The sequence below is a fragment of the Lytechinus pictus genome, chromosome 2 (assembly GCF_037042905.1).
Source record: "Lytechinus pictus isolate F3 Inbred chromosome 2, Lp3.0, whole genome shotgun sequence".
Lineage (NCBI taxonomy): Eukaryota > Metazoa > Echinodermata > Echinoidea > Temnopleuroida > Toxopneustidae > Lytechinus > Lytechinus pictus.
The window spans coordinates 27,008,871-27,028,178 of NC_087246.1; the positions used below are offsets into that span (position 1 = coordinate 27,008,871).

General features: G+C 35.5%; 1 protein-coding gene across 2 annotated transcripts; it reads left to right on the top strand.

Moving 5' to 3' along the window:
• The first annotated feature begins 6,967 nt into the window (after positions 1–6,967).
• Positions 6,968–18,627, top strand: LOC129254477 (charged multivesicular body protein 4b-like). Of its 2 annotated transcripts, XM_064114537.1 has the most exons (6): positions 6,983–7,276; positions 7,393–7,618; positions 9,343–9,520; positions 10,854–10,971; positions 12,602–12,716; positions 15,063–18,627. In XM_064114537.1, the coding sequence occupies exons 2-6, from the start codon at positions 7,438–7,440 to the stop codon at positions 15,119–15,121; spliced, it is 651 nt and encodes a 216-aa protein (XP_063970607.1). In that variant the 5' UTR covers positions 6,983–7,276; positions 7,393–7,437; the 3' UTR covers positions 15,122–18,627. The 2 variants fall into 2 exon arrangements, with proteins under 2 accessions (XP_054748916.1, XP_063970607.1); XM_054892941.2 differs by having other exon boundaries at positions 6,968–7,618.
• Positions 18,628–19,308: the final 681 nt, after the last annotated feature.

A 19,308-nucleotide genomic window follows, 5' to 3' on the forward strand; every position in this document is an offset into this window, starting at 1 on the left:
TCACTTGTTTTTTAATGTTTGGTATTGATTTCAGTGTATTACATTTTTTTGCGTAGTTCTGTATCATATGTTTTTTTCTTCTTTTTTTTTTCAAACATTCAAACATTCTATTTAATCTTTTAAGAGGTGTATGCATCTTGCCAGTATTTATGATGTACTGACAAGAAAGGATTACTTCTAGGAATGTAATGTTATTACGTAATGTTTTCATTATTTCATTACAATGGTGATATTTATCTATTTTTAGAGGGGGGGGGGTGCATGGTTCTGGCATTTTCCACGTGGAGTGCAGATGTTAATTTATAATCATGTTTTCAATTGAGATTTTCTATTTTATAAGATATGTTTGTACTTACAAATCATGTAGTAAGATTTTTTTAATATTCCTACATGTAGCCATCTGGGGGATGACAAGGCAAATGCGATCACTCATATAGAGTTGATATTTCTTGCTATGAACTATTGAGCAATGAGCAATAGTTTTAGTGTTGTTCATGTTTGATTTTTCTCTACTTATTCAAATCAACTTCCTTTTGGGGTTGACTTGTTCTTTAAATAAAAGGGGGTTTCAAGCCCAGTGTTATAAGCCTGCATAACATAGAAAGTCCTCTCCCTATCCCTAAGATGTTATATTTGGCAATGCCTCCAAAATACCCCTAGACAAGTCAAGGATTTCATCCATTCTTCCTCAGGTGAGAAAAACACCAACCCCTTCAAAGGGCCTTCAAAATTATGTTTCCGAAATGTACTGGGAAAGTACCATGGTTTGCAATGCAATGCAATGCACGTGCAGTGGAGCGATCGCGTTCCTTTTGGGGGAACTGGTATGGCGGACAATAATTATTGAACTCGTGGGCTTCAAACAAAGGACTGTCCCCGCATATCCAAAGGTACTTTGTAAAAGACGATACAACTTTTTTGCCAAATTGAATTTCACGGTTGAGTAAACAGAGGTCAAAATTTGCTATAAAGCCTATAATTGGATGTTTTACATATTTCTATTGATGAAAATTATCGAATATGATAACATTCATTTTTGGCAAGACTATCTTCAACAATTCACGGTTCAATGAACATTTGATGAAAAAAATATGATTTTCAAATAACATAGGCAAGGCCGAATTGTTTCATTTTGGGAACTGAAATTATCTTATCAATTTTTTTTGTTATGTTCATGACGAATTAACATGCTTCAATGATTTTAAGGCGTTTAGTTAAACATTCACGCTTGAATGAACATGCAGAATGTGAATAGCTCTTTTATTGGAAAAATGCAATTGCTTACTGGGGATATCAGTCACAAACCTTCTTGCATAAGTTGATTTGATCCTTATGAAAATCTTGGGCCTTGTCTTTAATACAAAGAGTTACAATTGATCCGATCAATCGCAACTATGGACGACCAACCAACCGCGTAGCCAGGATTTCATTTTGGAGGGGGCGGTAAATGCACGCGAAGCGTGCCAACACTTACAGAGCGCGCGAAGCGCACTCCCTAGGGGGTGGGTGCAGAGGGGGAGTTTCCCCCTCCCGCGCAAAGCTTTTGGTGTTTCATAAATTAAAATGAAAAGGAGCCGTCTCTCTTGTCTCTAGTACCTTTATCAGCTCCAATTCAGTTGACTATATTGTGATTTTGAACCTTGTTTTCAAAAGTGATTGTGAACGCACAAAAAGGAATACAATGGAGGAAATTAAAAGCATAATAACCCCGCGCGAAGCGCGGATGCTAAAGCGTTTTATCAATTTTTTTGCCATGAAAAGAGTCCCGAGAAAAGGGTATTCTCAAAGATATAGTGAATACTTCCCTTGGAAAGATCAGATTTGATTACAAACAATTTAGCGACAGTGCATATCTTTAACTCGCAAAGCAGAGGAGAAGTGTATATGCCGGGAGGAAGATATTCCTCCCCGCGCAGAGCAATAAAACTCTGAAATTTCAAAGGGCGGACGTTTCATCAAATGCAGATATCTCTAATACCCCATCGGCTCTAATTCAATTGATTTCCTAAGATTATTGAACTCATTACAAGGAAAATAGTGCGCAAAAAGTTGAAACTTCTGTGATTTATTGAAATTATATAAAAAAAAGGATGCCTAATTTCTTTGACTTATCCTGAAGCGCTTCATTTTGAATTATAAAGAAACCTAAGTGTCTATCAAAATTTCAAACTGAGGGCGCAAAACAGGACAGGAGATGAATGTGCAGGGAAATGACATGAAGATTGATAGAATTTGATAAAAAATCAGGGGCGGATCCAGCTTTTTATAAAGGGGGTGTCCCCCCTCCCACAGTAGGGAAAATTTTTGAAAAATAAATACATAGAAATAGAATAAAATAAAATTACAAGTTTAAAAAAAAAGATAAGATTTTAAAAAATGGTCCCCGGATTTTTTTTTGGGGGGGTTGCAACCCCCCCAACCCCCCCTCTAGATCCGCTTCTGAAAATATTGTACTTTTTTATTTAATACGACACGAATTTTATACATTCCTCTTTTTAAATTAGGAACCTGTTTGCCCCAAAATTATGGTTGTTTAGTAATGAGCTGAAAAGCGGGAGAAGTTGACTTTATGGGGGTGACGGCAGAAATTGATATAAAGATTTTACCCGCCCGGAGCCGACCCGACCAGAAGTTGCGCGATCAATAAAAAAAGATAACTTCATATACTTCGGCCTAACCTTACTCTAATTCCATGCCCTAATGTATACATTTGAACTTTAACTGGCAAGAAACACATATAGCTGAGGTGGAAAAACAGGGTTAGAGAAAGGGTGGGGGAAACAATGGAGAACTTCAATATTGTCATCATGGGTGTCGATCACGGGGGGGATGGGGGGGGGGGGATATATCCCCCCCAATATTTCAAGTGGGGGGGGGGGGATGGCCTGTATTATCATCCCCCCCAATAATTTAGGGTAGAAAAATTATAATAATGATGATGAAAAAATGAAAAGTTTGATCATGATGATTATAGTGATGATTATAGTATGCCATCAATCAGTTTGTTTCTCTCACAATTTGTGTATATTGTTATTAAATAAAAACATTCTTTTTCAGGACTATTAAACAGATGGGTGGAGGTTCAAGATGAAAAAGAATGAAATGTTTATGTCTATGAAATTTTTTAACACATAACATAAAAGGACCCCAACGAAAAAAGACTTTTGGTGTTCCATCCCACCAATGGTGAATAAATTAATTTTAATACATTAATTAATTCAAAAGGGTGGAACAATAAACGGGAGTAAAAGGGTGGCAAGATAAATCGTCTAAGGAATGACCATATAGATATTACAGTAATAGCTCTATGGAATGACGGTAAGCCCGATGGCGCACGAGAAGCCACACAGTTTGTAATTTGTGCTAGTCTTAATTGGTCCGAATCTGCATGTTATCATCATGCATTAAGAAAAAAGATATTGCCAGTCGGGTTAGATTTAAGAGAGAAGTTGTATACACAAAGGCGTCGATCGGGGGGGGGGGGCAGGGGGGGCGATCGCCCCGCCAATGAAAATATTTGGGGGAACATATCGTTTTGCCCCCCTCCCAATAATTCCGCATGTGCAACTAAAAATGAAATAAGATTGTAATGCTACACTGAAACCAGCAAGCGAGATTGAGATACCAACTCGATTTTGATTTAAAATCGTGCTCAAAATGTCTGCTTTTCAGATTGGAATATAAAAAATTTCAGCTCGCGCTTCGCGCTCGCATCATTTCTGTACCAAAACCCCATACTTTTCATGATTAAATAGGTGAATAGAATGTCCCTTTTTCAGTTCTATACCTCAAAAGAACACCCGCTTCGATTTGCAATAATCTTTTGTTGGATATATATCTTGTTCTTTATTAAAAGCGTCCATTAAACTGTCTTTTTTCCAGATCGAAATATCAACATTTTCAGCTGGCGCTTTGCGCTCGCATCTATTGTTCTTCTAGATACCCATCTTAATAATTGGTACCAAAAATGCTTAGAATATCAAGCTTTCACGTCAGAAATAAAGAAATTTTAGCTCGCTCTCTAGTGAGATACATGTATCTATATATGCTCCTCATGAGTTACTACAAACAAACCTAAACAGGTACATTTTTCCTGTTTTCATGTCATACTAAAAAATTTCAGCTCGCGCTTCGCGTCGCATGTTGAATGTTGATTCATGATTTTGCCCCCCCCCCCATCTGAAAAATGGATCGACGCCCCTGTGTATACATCATGCTCAATAAACTATGAACATGGTCCAGACAATTTGTCATTTTTTCTTTCGTATGAGTTTAGAATAGGCTTACTTGTAACACAAATTGAATTTTCAAAAAAGAAATATAAGTACACTATAACAATGAAGGAATTTACAAGAACACCATGCATATCAATCACTCCCAAATGTCCTAACTTGTGATTTTAGTGGGGTAATGTTGAAAGATCTCCATCCACAAGAACTTTTGTGTCAATCATCCCCCCAACCAAGAATACCGATCGACACCCATGATTGTCATTTAACCGCGCGCAGCGCGGAAGCAAAATTCATATATAAATTTAGAGAAAGAGTGAAGGATTGAGAAAAAAAATAAAGAATAAAAAGAAAAATAACCCGACAAAGCTACCTTTCTCCCCTTTCCTCCCTTCCCTTTTCCTTTTCTCCTCTCTTTTTTCCCTTCTTTTTTCTTTTGGGGACGTTTTTTTTTTTTTTTTTTTTTTTTTGGGGGGGGGGGCGACCGCCCCCACCGCCCCCCCTGGCTACGCGCCTGCGACCAACAGCGTCAACATCTATTATGTATGCTTGTTCAAAATATTTTCTAGCTATGATGAATATTCATTCATTGTTTTCTTGAAAATTCACTGTGCTTCTCTTTGCATATGTTGACAGGACATTGTGCAAATTTTTCATAGAAAAAAATTATGACATTGATGGATTTCCATAGACTTACGATTGATCGGATCAATCGTAATTTCATTTTGTAAGACGGGGCCCAGGGGGCCCAGATATCTAATGCTTCAGTGAGCACACATGACACAATATAATAAGCAAAACTTTAAAATGTCATAACTAAAGTTTTTGAAGTAATATTTGGTGGTTTAGCTAGCGTGAATGCCTTTGATATCAATGAATACTCATATTACCATGATTACAGTCATGTTCTTTACTGGCTATAGAATCTATCATTTTATCATTACTATACGAAAGCGAAGTCAGTTGAATGACTTTTTCTGTAACCATATTGATTTGAATTTAAGAAACTTTAAGTTTGTACAGCCTCTTATTTCGAGGATCATGATTTACTATATTGGGAGAATTGAGCTATATAATTACTTATTTCATGAGGATTGCCTTTCTTAAATATAGGATTTACTTTAGCAATTTCTAGGCATGCACTCTGCACATTTCTTAGTATTGAGTGAAAGATTGAAAATATGAGTCAAATGGGATGCAATAAAATGTACGTATAATGTATAAAATATCATGAAACTACTTACCATATCAGAAAATTTCATCATAATTTTCATATTATGTTCCACCATAATCCATTGAAGAGTGATAATAAAGGCCACCCCCTATACCTGAAATATTTAAGGGATGATTATATACCACCCACAACTCCCCCGGAATCGACACCCACTACATAACCCCTTAAAAATGGACCGAAATAACAATAATGAATATAAATTTCTTGACAATATTACATCAGGTTCAACCACAGTTCAAAAGTATCGTCAACCCGTTTTCTGGTATACTATTTCCCCGGGTTTAGGCACCTGTTACTATACGGAGATTTCGTCATTAATAATTCTTGCATGCCAGCTAATATGAATACCAAGCGAATGTGCAGAGCAGCATACTGTCTAGATGGGATAAAGTGCAAAAAACCCACTTGTGTGTGTGTGTGTGTGGGGGGGGGGGGGCAGTAAACACAATAAAAAATAATTAAATTGCACTTTTAATTGTCTCATGTAGGCCTTAGTTGGGGGTAGTTCTTGCCGCGGCCCCCGGAACACATTGGGGATGAAAAATCTTGAAGGGGCACAAATTTTGTGCCAGAATGAGATCTTCGGAAAGGATAAGAATTAGAAGCGCTCTGTGCGGGGTCGGAGGAGAAATGCGAGAGGGGGGTACCTGTGAAGCATTGGAGTATAAAATTCGCGTTTATAGAGCATGAAAGAATAAAATTCTTGGGAATTAAACATAGTTGAAATTCACTGCAAAGGACTAGGCCAAAATGATCATAACCTATGAAAACTATATTCTACTAAGAAAAAAAAGCAAAGCAAAGCAAAACGGGTAGAATATAATTTTTCTGAACATCATGTCAAAATAATTATGTCATAAACTGAGATCTATATTTTCAGGTAATAATTTTGCTCAATTGCTTCACTCCCTCACAACTTAAAGAATTGGGCGTTGCAAGAAACTTGCGATCAATTGCAAGTTTATTTTCGTTCCCGAAATCAAGCATATTAATAGTTACAAATTTGTGATTGATTGCTAATCTGCTCCATATAAGGAGTGTAATCTGATTTGCTATAGTTAAAAGTGATCAATCAATTGTAAAATTAAAACAGATTTTTTTCGATTGATTGCAAATATTTTCTTCCAACACCCCCTTAGGCCTATATACGATTTTTGTTCTTGCCCCCATGCCGTCGTGACCCGCACGGTACGCCACTAATGGGAGAAAGTATATATTTTTTGATAGGAGGAAAACGAGGCAAATGTCAAGAGTATTGGAACTTGTTAAATGTTCAAATACTGTACAATTGATATTTCCGGATTTCGCAGGATTTCCTGGAATTTTTAAATTTCCCGGGAATCATGTGGAAAAAGATCTGGGGCGGGAAATTTCCTTCAAAGTGGACATTGGAGGGATTGGATCATGCCCGGATCATGCATGGCAAGGAGTGATCTCACACAGAGCCAATAAAGAAATAGCGCCAGCTCTAGTAGATGTCATGCCATGCAACATATTTATCATCATGACGTCAGTGTACATATGAAGGTGTACAATCATACTCAGCTGAGACTGAATATTATGCCTGTAATTTTGTATCAGCGAATCTCAACAACAGTGCCAAATCGAAAGCAGGAAAAGTAGGGTATAAACTTGCTCTATCAATTTAGAGGACAGAGTACTATTCAATGTGATTGCTAGAAGAGAACGATTCTGTTTTTAAGAAAAGGAAGTAAGTAGGACACTGCCGGGGAGAACTGTCCAGTGTCGGGAGGCCCGACCCACCTCGGACTCGAGTCGGAGTGAGCTCGCTCGTCGTGTAGAACCTGCACTTGTGAGTTGTGCGGTGTTTGGCTTGTATTTTTTGTAACGTGGTTTAATTCTACGAGAAAGTGAATTGAATCGGTTCCATTTATTATATAGCTGTACACCTTCATTTGTTTCCTTTAGTGAACAGTTTTTGTTGCCCTAGGCCCCTAAATAATTGAAGAAAAAATGAGTGGATTCAGTATATTCGGAAAGAAGACGAAGAAGGAGCAGGCTGTTTCTTCTGCAGAAGCTATCCAGAAACTGAGATCAACAGAAGAAATGCTTATGAAAAAGCAAGAGTTCTTAGAAGGAAAGGTAGCAAAGGAACTTCAAATAGCAAAACAGAATGGAACAAAAAATAAGAGAGGTAAGACTAGAGAATGGTTAGGTAATGTACTAGTACAACAATACACCAGACGGTGGACTGTAGGCCTACTGTTTCCAGAAGAAGTTTTAGGAGGGCGCTTGAGTCATTTGTGATGTTGCAAATTTTGCAATGTGTTTTAAATGAAAATCAAACCTTACACACAAAATACTTATTATGCAGGGTTGTAACTTTATATTGTTTTGTTATGGGCAATAAGATTAAAGGTCCCTTTAGTTTATACATGTGCCTAAACAACACCTGGCATAAACTAAATCATTGTTTATGATAGCTTAAGACCATTTAATTGAAAGCTGTTTGGTCTGGCAATTTGTCAGACAAATGTTTGATTGAATGAAACACTGCTCTTCACAAATAGAATGGGGAACTGGATGTCCAGACGCTTGATAAAAACATCAGTGTACAGTTACAAAAAAAAACTTAGTTTTTAATTAGGATTTCATGAGATATATTCATCAAAAAGCCTTTATTGTCGTTCATTCCAAACTTCCAACATATGGCATGAAGTATTGCTTTCAACGAAATTGTTGTCTCCCCCCCATCATGAAGAAAAAATATGAAATAGCACTGTTTTGGCATAGACGAAGTGAATAAGGGTGGTGATGCACGTATATGCTGAAAGTGGACTGAAGCTGGAATTAGTACTACATGTATTAGTGGCCGCTTGTCTAGTGTTTATCACCTTCCTTTTTTTTTTATTGCTGGACGCGGACTGACGCTGTCTGGGACTGAGTCCACCTTTGGATGTAGTTTGAAGGTGGCTTCAGTCCTGAAATTGGTACATGTATCGCCTCCAAGTGGACTTGACCACTGAACTACATATAAATAGTGAACAATAGTTATAGCCAGTTGCTCACTGCAACCATCCTGCCTGTGGGGAATCTACACGTAGGACTATGGTATGCCAATGCTGTACAGAGCACACACTTTAAAAATCATTAAGATATCACATTGTGATCAAAATTGCTAATTTCCATACAGTTGCAATTTATTTTCATTAGTAAATTGAGAATAACAAGAGTGCTCAAAAACCTGAATTTCGGGCATATTTTTGTGTACGCCCTCTATTGGTGGAAAGTAATATGGCAAGAAAATTTTCATTTTTCAATCTCTATTTTTAATTAAGAAAAAATAAGTTAAAGAATCAAACTTAGTTAAGAGCCAAGTTATATGATGAATAGCTGTAATGGAAACTGACAGTGTAAAAAAATTAAGCATTTGTCCCAAAGAAAAAGAGAAAATAAGCCAAACATTGCCAACCCTATTTTGCCACACAAGGAGATGTAACAGAGAACAAGGTTATATCATAACCTTGTTCATTGAATGAGTGTATGTATTAGGGGAATAATGATCTCAAGGTGGCCTCAGTCCAATTTCCACATGTGTATCACCACCCAAATTGAAGGTGTGAAGATGGCCTCAAATCCAATGCATGTCAGGGGTTAAAATCAACATATTCTTGTCTTCATTCTCTAGAACTAGATCTTTATTAAATCTTACTTTAATCACCAAGGACAAAAGTCAATACAAATTGTGTTCTCTTCACAAAAGTTACACAAGTTTAACTTGCTCTCACCTCTGTATCTCAAAACTTTCAAAAGGAGGAACAGTTCCCCTTACATATTGGAAGTTACATGTATAGGCCTACTACCCTTGAAGTTTTGCCTTAATTTATATCCAACTTTCCATTTTGTTACCTCATATAGTTGCTATTCAAGCACTGAAGAGGAAGAAAAAGTACGAGAAGCAACTGGCCCAAGTTGATGGAACATTGACTACAATAGAAACACAGAGGGATGCACTAGAAAGTGCTCATTCAAATGCAGAGGTCCTCAAGAATATGAAATATGCAAGCACAGCATTAAAAACAGCACATAAAGAAATGTAAGTTCTACCTTTATTGTAAAGATTCAGTGTTAGTAAAAAGGGATTACATGGTGTTGCCAAATCAGATTGCTTCCGTTACTGCACATTATGGGATTTGTGCAACACGGGGCACCCTGATAGGCAAATGACTCCTCACGAATCCCAGAGGTTGATGACATTTTCTGCCATCCTGCATCACTGCATCAACACTTCAACCTTGTGTGAATCCTGCAACCTTACAGCTACAATGGTACAAAATATCACTGGCATACATTGGCGGCGGAAGCCAAGAATTTTAGGGGGGGATGCAGGAAACAAAATTGACAACCAAAAAAAAAAAAAAAGGTTAGCAACCAAAATTTCAGGGAGGGAATACCAAGCTGTTTGGACAAGCAAAAAAAAAAACTTAGGTGGGGGATCGTCCCCCTCGCTTCCGCCGCCTATGCTGGCATATCTGTGTTTGACTTCAGTTCATAACTTAACACTGGGTTATTTCAAGTCCATTGTTGGTGTTGTTGTTGGAAGCACAATTTGGATTGCTGCGAAACAAATAATCCAGATCACAATATTGACACCTAGTAACTTTTCAGGACCACCTTCAATTTATGTTTTAATAATGCATAAAACAGAAGAATAAAATTCCAATATTCAGTACTAACTAGTACTATTGAAAATTTGGGTTACAAATTAATCAGTTACTTAGAATAGCAAATTTAGAAACTGGATAGTTTGAATTAAACCTTCAGGGCTGTTTTTTGGTCACGCATGTGTACAGCAATATATTTGACTTGACTCCCCCCCCCCCCCCGGGACACAGTTTCCAATTTATGCTGCTTATCACTCTCTTCTGGTCCTGTCTCTTGAGATCCATGTGGAACCACAATTTTACAAGGTTGGGTGGGTAATTTGAGTGTAATGGACTGTGTTACATAAAATAGTTCACTGCGTAAGAGATTGGCAGCCTTTGTGGCCACTGGCCAGCACCATAAGACCAGTGGGTGATTTCAAATTCAGTGTTGACCGTGTGCATGTAGGTCAATTTTTACACTCCTGAGTATTTACACCAAAAATATTCATTTGATTTCGATAAGTTTTCTTTGAAAGTGCTTCCCTATAGTGAGTCAGAATTGCCATGTTAATTGTGTGGACATTGATGGAAAACAAGTTTTTCTCACTCATTGTTTTTTTTTAAATATTCCGTATTATTAATGTTACAAAAATATTTACATAAAGAATTTAACCATTAAAAAAAAACTAATACTGCTGTTGCTGTAGAGTACTGCTTTGATCAGTGTTTCTCACTGAAACTGAAAGAGGACTGTGATATTTTTTTGCTCTTTTTGTGTTTTAGGGGTGTTGAAGATGTGGACGATTTAATGGCCGATGTCCATGAACAAATGGATATAGCAAATGAGATTTCAGATGCCATCTCAAATCCAATAGGTTTTGGAGCGGATGACATTGATGAGGTAAGTTTTGGCTTCCGTTTTTTTAGCCAGTCAGTGTGTAGAGCTCATAGTTACATGTAGGTCATACTACTGTCTGTATGTTGAGACAAGCATAATACATGTACATACACCATGTATCTGGGCTTGAACATGAAACCAATACCAATCCACAAGAGATTTTTATATATTTTTACAGACATTTTTAATAAATTGGAAACATCAATTTTTTTTTTTGCATTTTTAATTTTTGCTCTTGAATAGTTATGCTTATATGCTTGACTCACTTGATAGAATATTACACATGTAATAATGTGTTCTGACTATATACACTGCATTCTCAATGTGCATTGAAACATCATTATCTTATTACATTTTAATCAGAATTTTTTAAAATTAATTAATTAATTAATTAATTAATTTCATTTCTTTGTTTTAATTATTTGTTTTAATCAATTTCATTTATTTATTTATTTATTATTGTCTTTTTTATTATTCATTTATTATTGTTATTATTATTATATTATTAATATTATTTATTACTTCTACTATTATTATTATCATCAATCATCATCATCATTATTATTATTAATATTATTAGTAGTATTATTATTGTTATTATACTTTGTTTGTTTTGGTGGGGGGGGGGGTATTTTCTATTATTTGTGCACTCATACTGTAACATACATGCATACTATTTGCCTTGTCATGTTTTATAAAGCAGGAAGTGATGGATATGGTTTCCAGTTAACTTGCAAATTCATCTAAGATATCAATCTATATGCAAGTCTACTACACTATGTACAAATACACACAAATAGCACATACTTTTTATTGCATTTTTTTCTTTCTAAACTTTCCTTAATTTGATGTCCTTCATCATATTTAATGTTACAAACTCCTAGTATTTTTTTGCAAAATTATTACTGATTTGTTGCTTACATGTATCTGTGTTGATAATATGATTAGTAAAGGATTTTGGTAGCTCATAACAAATTGTCAGTGAAAAAAAAACTCTGTTTGAATTTGTTTCACGAATGCCCCTGTACATTGACCATTCCTGAATATCTGTAGTCTTACATTAACTGTGAAGTACATGTATAGAACTCATTTATAAGAAAGACTGCATGTCCATTACCTCATACAATTTGTATGAGATGATACAATACCGGTACTTATTTTCAAAATACAAGTCTACATGGTTGTAATATTTAATCCATCTGCTATTAGTGCAGAAAATCAGAAATCACTTCAATACAGTCCCTCTACACAAACTGTACATGTACTCATGCAATTAAAAATAGTTGTGAGGGATAAGAAGGTTAAATACATGTAGATCTGCAGGTTATTAGAATTGTATGGAATTTTAATCATTTGATTAGGTTAATGCAGAGGAGGAATACATGTATTTTGTGTGAAGGGGCTTTTTTTTTGCTGCTTCTGTTTGTTTTTTGTATTATATTAATTTACCTTTATACATTTTTTAGTGAACTCAACAATAAATTACTTTGGCTATTTACATGTACATGTAAGTGGTTTTTATGTGCCATTCGTGTAAATTTAGTTCTTTATAACTAACTTTTGTATTATCATTTGAATTTTTGATGACTGTACATGTCATTAAAACTTGATATATTCCTATTGTTGAATTTAGGATGAGTTGAATGCAGAACTTGAAGAATTAGAGCAAGAAGATTTTGATGAGAAGATGCTCGATGTTGAGATAGAATTACCACAAGTACCAAGTGCATCATTACCAGCTACTAAAAGTAAGTTTTTTTTAAAGCAAATTTTGAATAGTCCTTTCATTCAAAGGACAAGTCCACCACAACAAAAAGTTGATTAGAATAAAAAGAGGAAAATCCAACAAGCATAACACTGAAAATTTCATCAAAATCGGATGTAAAATAAGAAAGTTATGACATTTTAAAGTTTCGCTTAATTTCACAAAACAGTTATATGCACATCCTGCTCAGTATGCAAATGAGGAGACTGATGACGTCATCCACTCACTATTTCTTTTGTATTGTATTATATGAAATATTCTAATTTTCTCCTCATTGTCAAGTGAAACAACGATTAATTCCTCCTGAACATGTGGAATTAGCATTGTTTAATACTATATGGTTCAGTCAAGTTGGTCCTTATAGTCAAATCTGTAAAAAATGAAATATTGTATTTAATTCAAACAATAAAAAACAAAAGAATTAGTGAGTGGGTGACATCATCGACTCTCTCATTTGCATGTCACTGAGTTGTGCATATCACTGTTTTGTGAATAATATGCGAAAATTATGTAAAATGCCATAACTTTCTTATTTTACATCCGATTTTTATGAAATTTTCAGCATTATGCTAGCTTGATTTTTCTCTATTCAAATCAACGTTTTTCTGGGGTGGACTTGACCTTTCATGAAATTGAATCATAGACCTTTCAAAATATTCACTTACGAAGCTCATATAATCCGAAGGTGATGTTTTGTAGTGCTTTCCCTACCTAATCTTTAAAACATAACTACATAACCCTTTTTACTCTAATATATGCATGTATTCTTGTGCTAAATGAAAAATGTAAAATTCCCTGGTATTTAAATTTTCCTAGTATTTGAACCATTGTATTAAAGTGGGGTTCCGTTTCCATTGTTGAACATAATTATTAACAAAATTTTGACAAATTATAGAGTTTGGTTTGATGCTTGTTAGCAAGAGTGTACAAAGATCATATTTTAAAGCTAAAGCAAATGAAACGTATCGAGAATCTGAAAACATGATGCAGTTGTTGATGACACATCCCCCCAGGATAATGATTATGCTATGCATCAGTATTGGAGGTCACAGTGAAGCAGGGAAAAAGAATTGCATGGGGGCTTGGGGGCGATTTTGCCCCTGAAATTCTCAAAAGAGCCCAGGAAATTAAAAAAAAAAGGAGCCCTGGAACTGGGCCCTGCAAATTCCCATTCACTGTCATGATAAAAGCTTATGCAATGTAGCAGATTTAGGCTGTATGTTATGAAATGTAGCCGCAAAAATAATTTGGCCCCTCAAACAATTGATTCTAGTTGTTTGTAAACTTGGGATGGCTCCTTACTGAGTGTAATCACCGCCCCCTTCCCCCCCCCGCCAATTCACAACATGTACAAAACCACTACCAGCACAATATGTGATGCATTTTGTGTCTGTAGTTTGTGCGCAGCTATATGTAAATTAACTTTTTTCTGATTTGAAAGGTTGCCACATGTATAATTTCATTTATTTTTGTTGAAACTTTATGTCCCCCATCTTGTGTGCAGAAAGTGTACATGTACATGAAAATTTCATTTTTGGGGGGTTTGGACTTCATTCTTTTCAGTTGATTATGTTTTTTTTTTACAGTTCTTGTTTAATGGATGTGAATGTACATTTGATAGGAAGGTGTAAAAAATTGAATTGAATATATTTTATAGAACCATTTGTTCTTTACTGGTACTATAAAAAAACAAGTGGTTCGTACACAATACAACAAGTACTAGTCCAGTAGATATGTGAAAAAGATACATTCAGTCATATATATACAAAATGACATTATGTGTACATGTAGTTCAATTCATAATTGATCAATATTTATTTATTCATATTTATTTGAATATACACAGTTTTCCGAAGGCTTTTCAAATCTACAAGTGGAGAGGTCCTTGAGTATGATTTTGTTTCCACCTCAGAATTATGTAGAGATATATTGTTGGTTGCTTCAAATGTAAAAAAAAAAGCAAAACACATAAAACACACATGTAAAGGCAATTTGCCAACTTTTTACTCAACCAAAGTAAAAAAACATTCCATATCTGAATCAAAGTGGAATTGTAAAAAGAAAAATTCCCAATGAATCTGAATCATATAAAATCAGAATTTGGGCGAATCGTTATAGCTCTAGCCTGTGGCACACAAAACAGATTTTACATTATATGTATCTGTGCGATCCTCGTTCATGTACAGATATCTTTCTATGAATTTTAACCCGTCGCTTACGGGAACCGAGTGGTCCCTATGTTTAATAAACATATGGGATTAAAAGAATCTCAGAGGCAACGGGTTAAGTATTAACTCCCTGTGCATCTCTTGTTTTATTTTACTTGCAGAGAAAGTTGTTCAAGAAGAGGAAGATGACATGAGGGAGCTTGAACAGTGGGCCATGTAGAAATCGTCTCGTCCATTGATCATACCCTATTCTGCTTTCTGTAGAGGATCAATCAACATAAGCAACCATTTGACAACAGAGTTCTGGGCCCCGTCTTACAAAGAATTACGATCGATCCGATCAATTATAACTCTGGATATCCATCAGTGTCATAATTTTTTCTACAGGATATTTGCACAATTTCCTTTGTAAACAAAGAGAAGCACAGTGAATTTTCAAGAAAACAATGAATGCATGAATATACATCAAATATTTTGAACAAACATGCATAATAGATGTTGACGTTGCTGGCCGTCCATAGTTGTGATTGATCGGATCAATCGCAACTCTTTGTAAGATGGGGCCCAGGCTTTGGATACGGGCAACCAGGCTCCAGAGGCAATATGTTAACTTGGTGACTGTTGAACTCTATGATTCCCATAGGGTTTTGGAAAGGACATCCGGTTTCCAAAGGGCAATGGGTTAACCTATTGACTGTTGAATTCTGTAATATCCATTTAGAGTTTGGACAGGACCACCTGTTTCCAAAGGGCAATGGGTTAAGCTATTGACTTCTGAATTCTGTGATTCCTGTAGGCTTTGGACAGAACAACCAGTTTCCAAAAGGCAATGGATTAATCTATTGTCTACTGAATTTTGTGATGCCATTATATTTACAGATGGACACTCACTAGGTAATAAGTTAACCTGTGGAATACTGAATTCCGTGATTCCCCTAGTTGCAGAGGAATAATCAGTAGGCGAAAACCTGTTGTCTTTTGTGATTCCATTGGATTTTTTAATAGAAAAACATCCAGTAGGCAATGGGTTAACATGTTGACTTCTTTAACACCCATAGGCTTACCACAGGGATAAGCAGTAGGCAGTGTGTTAACCCATTAACTTCTGAATTCTGTGATTCCCATGGGCTTTGCACAGGGTAAACCTGGTTCTAGTAGGCAGAAGATTCAAAGAATCTATGAATGTATTTTGGTATTGTGATTCATTAATGACTTGGCTCTTTGTCAAGGCCATTATTTCCCTCATGTAAGAGAAAAATAAATGCAGTTGGTTGATCCTCTTAATTACATGTATATCTTCTTGAGAAATAAAGTATATGAATTTGTTTAGTGATAATGGTTATCATGGTTTTTGACACTGGAATGTATTTTTAATAGAGTAGAGGGGGAGTTTGTCAACATAAAGAATAAATGTGAAGCGTTCTTCATGAGGAAAACAGAAGCTGCTATGTTTGTAAATGTGTAGTGGACATGTTAAGCTTTTTGTACAGATATAAATTTATTTTATCAATAATAGCTTCATTAAAATATATGACTTGAAAGGTTTAAAAGAAATGAGGGAGGGGTGGGGGTGCAAATTTCTGTGAAATTGTTTCCAGACCTACATTTTGCTGTACGTGCTCATTCTACCCTGTTAATGTTATGAACAATGTTTTGTTTGAAAATAGTCACGTGGGAGATTAGTTAATGAATTTACACCACTCTGCCTTGTCAAAAGGTATTATTCTTTTATTTACACTTGACTTTCAGTTTCATGTACATGTATGGTAAAGTGATTCATTGTATTATTTGGGTTTTTAACTAGTAGTGTGGTATTGTCATAAAGTACTAGGAACATTACGTTTGCAATCGATACATTTCTTCCATAGATATTGAAATGTTGTGAGGAAATGTACATGTAATAAATAAGGACTTACACTCTTTTGACCTTGTTAAAAACATGATCCTGATTTCTAACATTGCGACATGTATTATGTGGTCTAGTTTAAAAGAAAATTCTAGAAAGGAAAAAAAACGCTCTTTCCTCATTTCATTTATTAACCAGGCTTAACAGTGGAAATTACTACTCTTAACAATTTCAACTACATGTAGGCCCTACTGCTATTCTTTTCAATGCACTGATGACTTGATGTTAAATGAACCCTTAAATATCCAGTTGGTGCAACAATGTTTCATTAGTGGTGAAAAATTAATCTCAGAATCTATCCGTTGTTGTATGAGAAGTGTTATGAAGCGGAGCAAATGTTCAGGCAGATAACATGAACTACCGTACAGTTAAGCATGCATAAGTCAAAGTAATTTTTCAAACCTGGTGGGTGTTTCATAAAGCTGTTTGTAAGTTACGAGTGACTTTACAAACTACCGGTGATTCTTTCTTACATGTAGGAGCTAAATCAACACCAATGAAAAATCTGGTGCACATAATTTAGCTCAAGAAAGGATCACCAGTCGTTAATACGAAGAGCTTTATGAAACACCCACCTGGGTGTTGTTACTGTATGTTGGTAAGGTATGCATAACTAAAACGAATGGCAGGATTAATTCCTTGAATGCACTGAGCGTTGAAAGGCAGCTCGAGCTAAAGCTGGGATAATAATGATAATAAACAATGCGCCTCTGAATAGATTATTTCTAGATAGATGGCGCTTCAAATATGCCTATTATTATCAATATCTAGTGCAAGAACTCTTCACCAGCCGTGCACGAGTTCATGCGTAACTTTTGAATGGCTTCGTGAAACAGCTCCCAGATTATACAAAACATGGTATTTACATGTACTTCCTTTTTAAGTGGAATTTCCTTTTTAAGTGAAATTCCTTTTTAAGTGAGGATATTTCTGTTGTCTTTACCCCCAAGAGATCTGACTGGGCAGATTCACCTGTATTCACACTGTACACATCTTTACGATCAGAACTTGGTCTCACTTAATGATATGGAATCTGTTTTCAGATTGTATACCTTAAATATGAAATGTATCATACTCCATGTATCTGCAGTATATGTGTGATGGCTTTTTTTGTTGGATATTTTGAAACATTCACTTTCCAAAGTTTTGGAAGATTGAAGTTATGTACATGTATTTTTTTCTACCATATCACAATTAATATATGTGATTGAGTTATACTACTGGAAAAAAATAAACCATCCATCGTATAGGTATATTGTTGCTATGTATTATTTGTATGATATATTTAGAAGCTATAATACAAGTACATTGTAATATAACACACCATCATTTCAGTTGCATAGATTCCCATTAGTGCTGCTCCTCAAAAGAGGCCTTTTGATAGTGTTGCCTTTGATTAATAGTGGATTCAGTGCTTTTATACAGTAAGGTACCGTATTCACCCAAAGCTTACCTCTTTAGATGATTTTCAAGTTTTTAACATCCAAGATCTGTTTAATAAAATTGAGATATCAAAGTATAATCAAATTCAGTGTAAATGGTAACACAAATTTTGAATAATTATAAATTATTTCAAAGATAATCAACATGTGTCCCTCTTATATTTTTTGCCAGCACTTACCCACATACGCATACACTTTTATTATTGTATTTTTGTTTGCATAACTTATATTCAATTAACCATGGTACATGTTTAATGATATAGAATAGGGGATACCATTCGGTACATGTTAGAATAGCACTCATATTTCTTTCTGTTAACTCAAAAATTCACTAGATATGGTATGATTACTTGTAAATAAATAATCTTTATAATGTGACATGTTTGTTAAGTGTTTTTTATGAACGTCTTGACAAATAACTAATATGGATTGCCAAATGAGTTCATATCTTTATTTACGTTTTTAATAGCTGAAGTGGGAAAGAGCAGGATTCATGAAAGTAATTATGCCTTTAAAATCCTGGATTTGAATGTAGAAAACTTTAAACATCCAGAAAACCTTAGGACTCTTACTGGCACTTCATATTCAAATCCATTGTAGAATTTCAAGTAATTATTAGAACATCTTTATGAAACTAATATTTACTGCTTGTGTTATTTACTTTACTCATCTGTTTATTACCTCTCCCTTTTTGCATCCCCTGCATTTCTTATTGCTTGTTTTCTCTGTCTTTCTGTCCCCTTACATGTTTATATCTGATTGTTCATTCTGCAACTCCAAAACTCGATCACGTCTCCCTCTCTCTTTCTATCTCCCCTCTATCACCGTTTCCCTTAACCCTTAGTTTCATTTCTTTTCTCCTCCCCCCCTCCTCCCCCAAAAGTTGGAACTTTAGAGCTTTCCTCTACCCCCCCTCCCCCAAAAGTTGGAACTTTAGAGGTATCCTCTACCCCCCTCCTCCCCAAAAGTTGGAACTTAAGAGGTATCCTCTACCCCCCCCCTCCTCCCCAAAAGTTGGAACTTTTAGAGGTATCCTTACCCCCCCCCCTCCACAAAAGT

Excerpts from the sequence above, each read along its gene's own strand:
- LOC129254477 (XM_054892941.2), top strand. The coding sequence starts at position 7,438 with ATGAGTGGATTCAGTATATTCGGAAAGAAGACGAAGAAGGAGCAGGCT. Across the intron at positions 10,972-12,601 it reads GAGCGGATGACATTGATGAG|GATGAGTTGAATGCAGAACT; the intron begins GTAAGTTTTGGC and ends TGTTGAATTTAG. Across the intron at positions 12,717-15,062 it reads ATCATTACCAGCTACTAAAA|AGAAAGTTGTTCAAGAAGAG; the intron begins GTAAGTTTTTTT and ends TTTTACTTGCAG.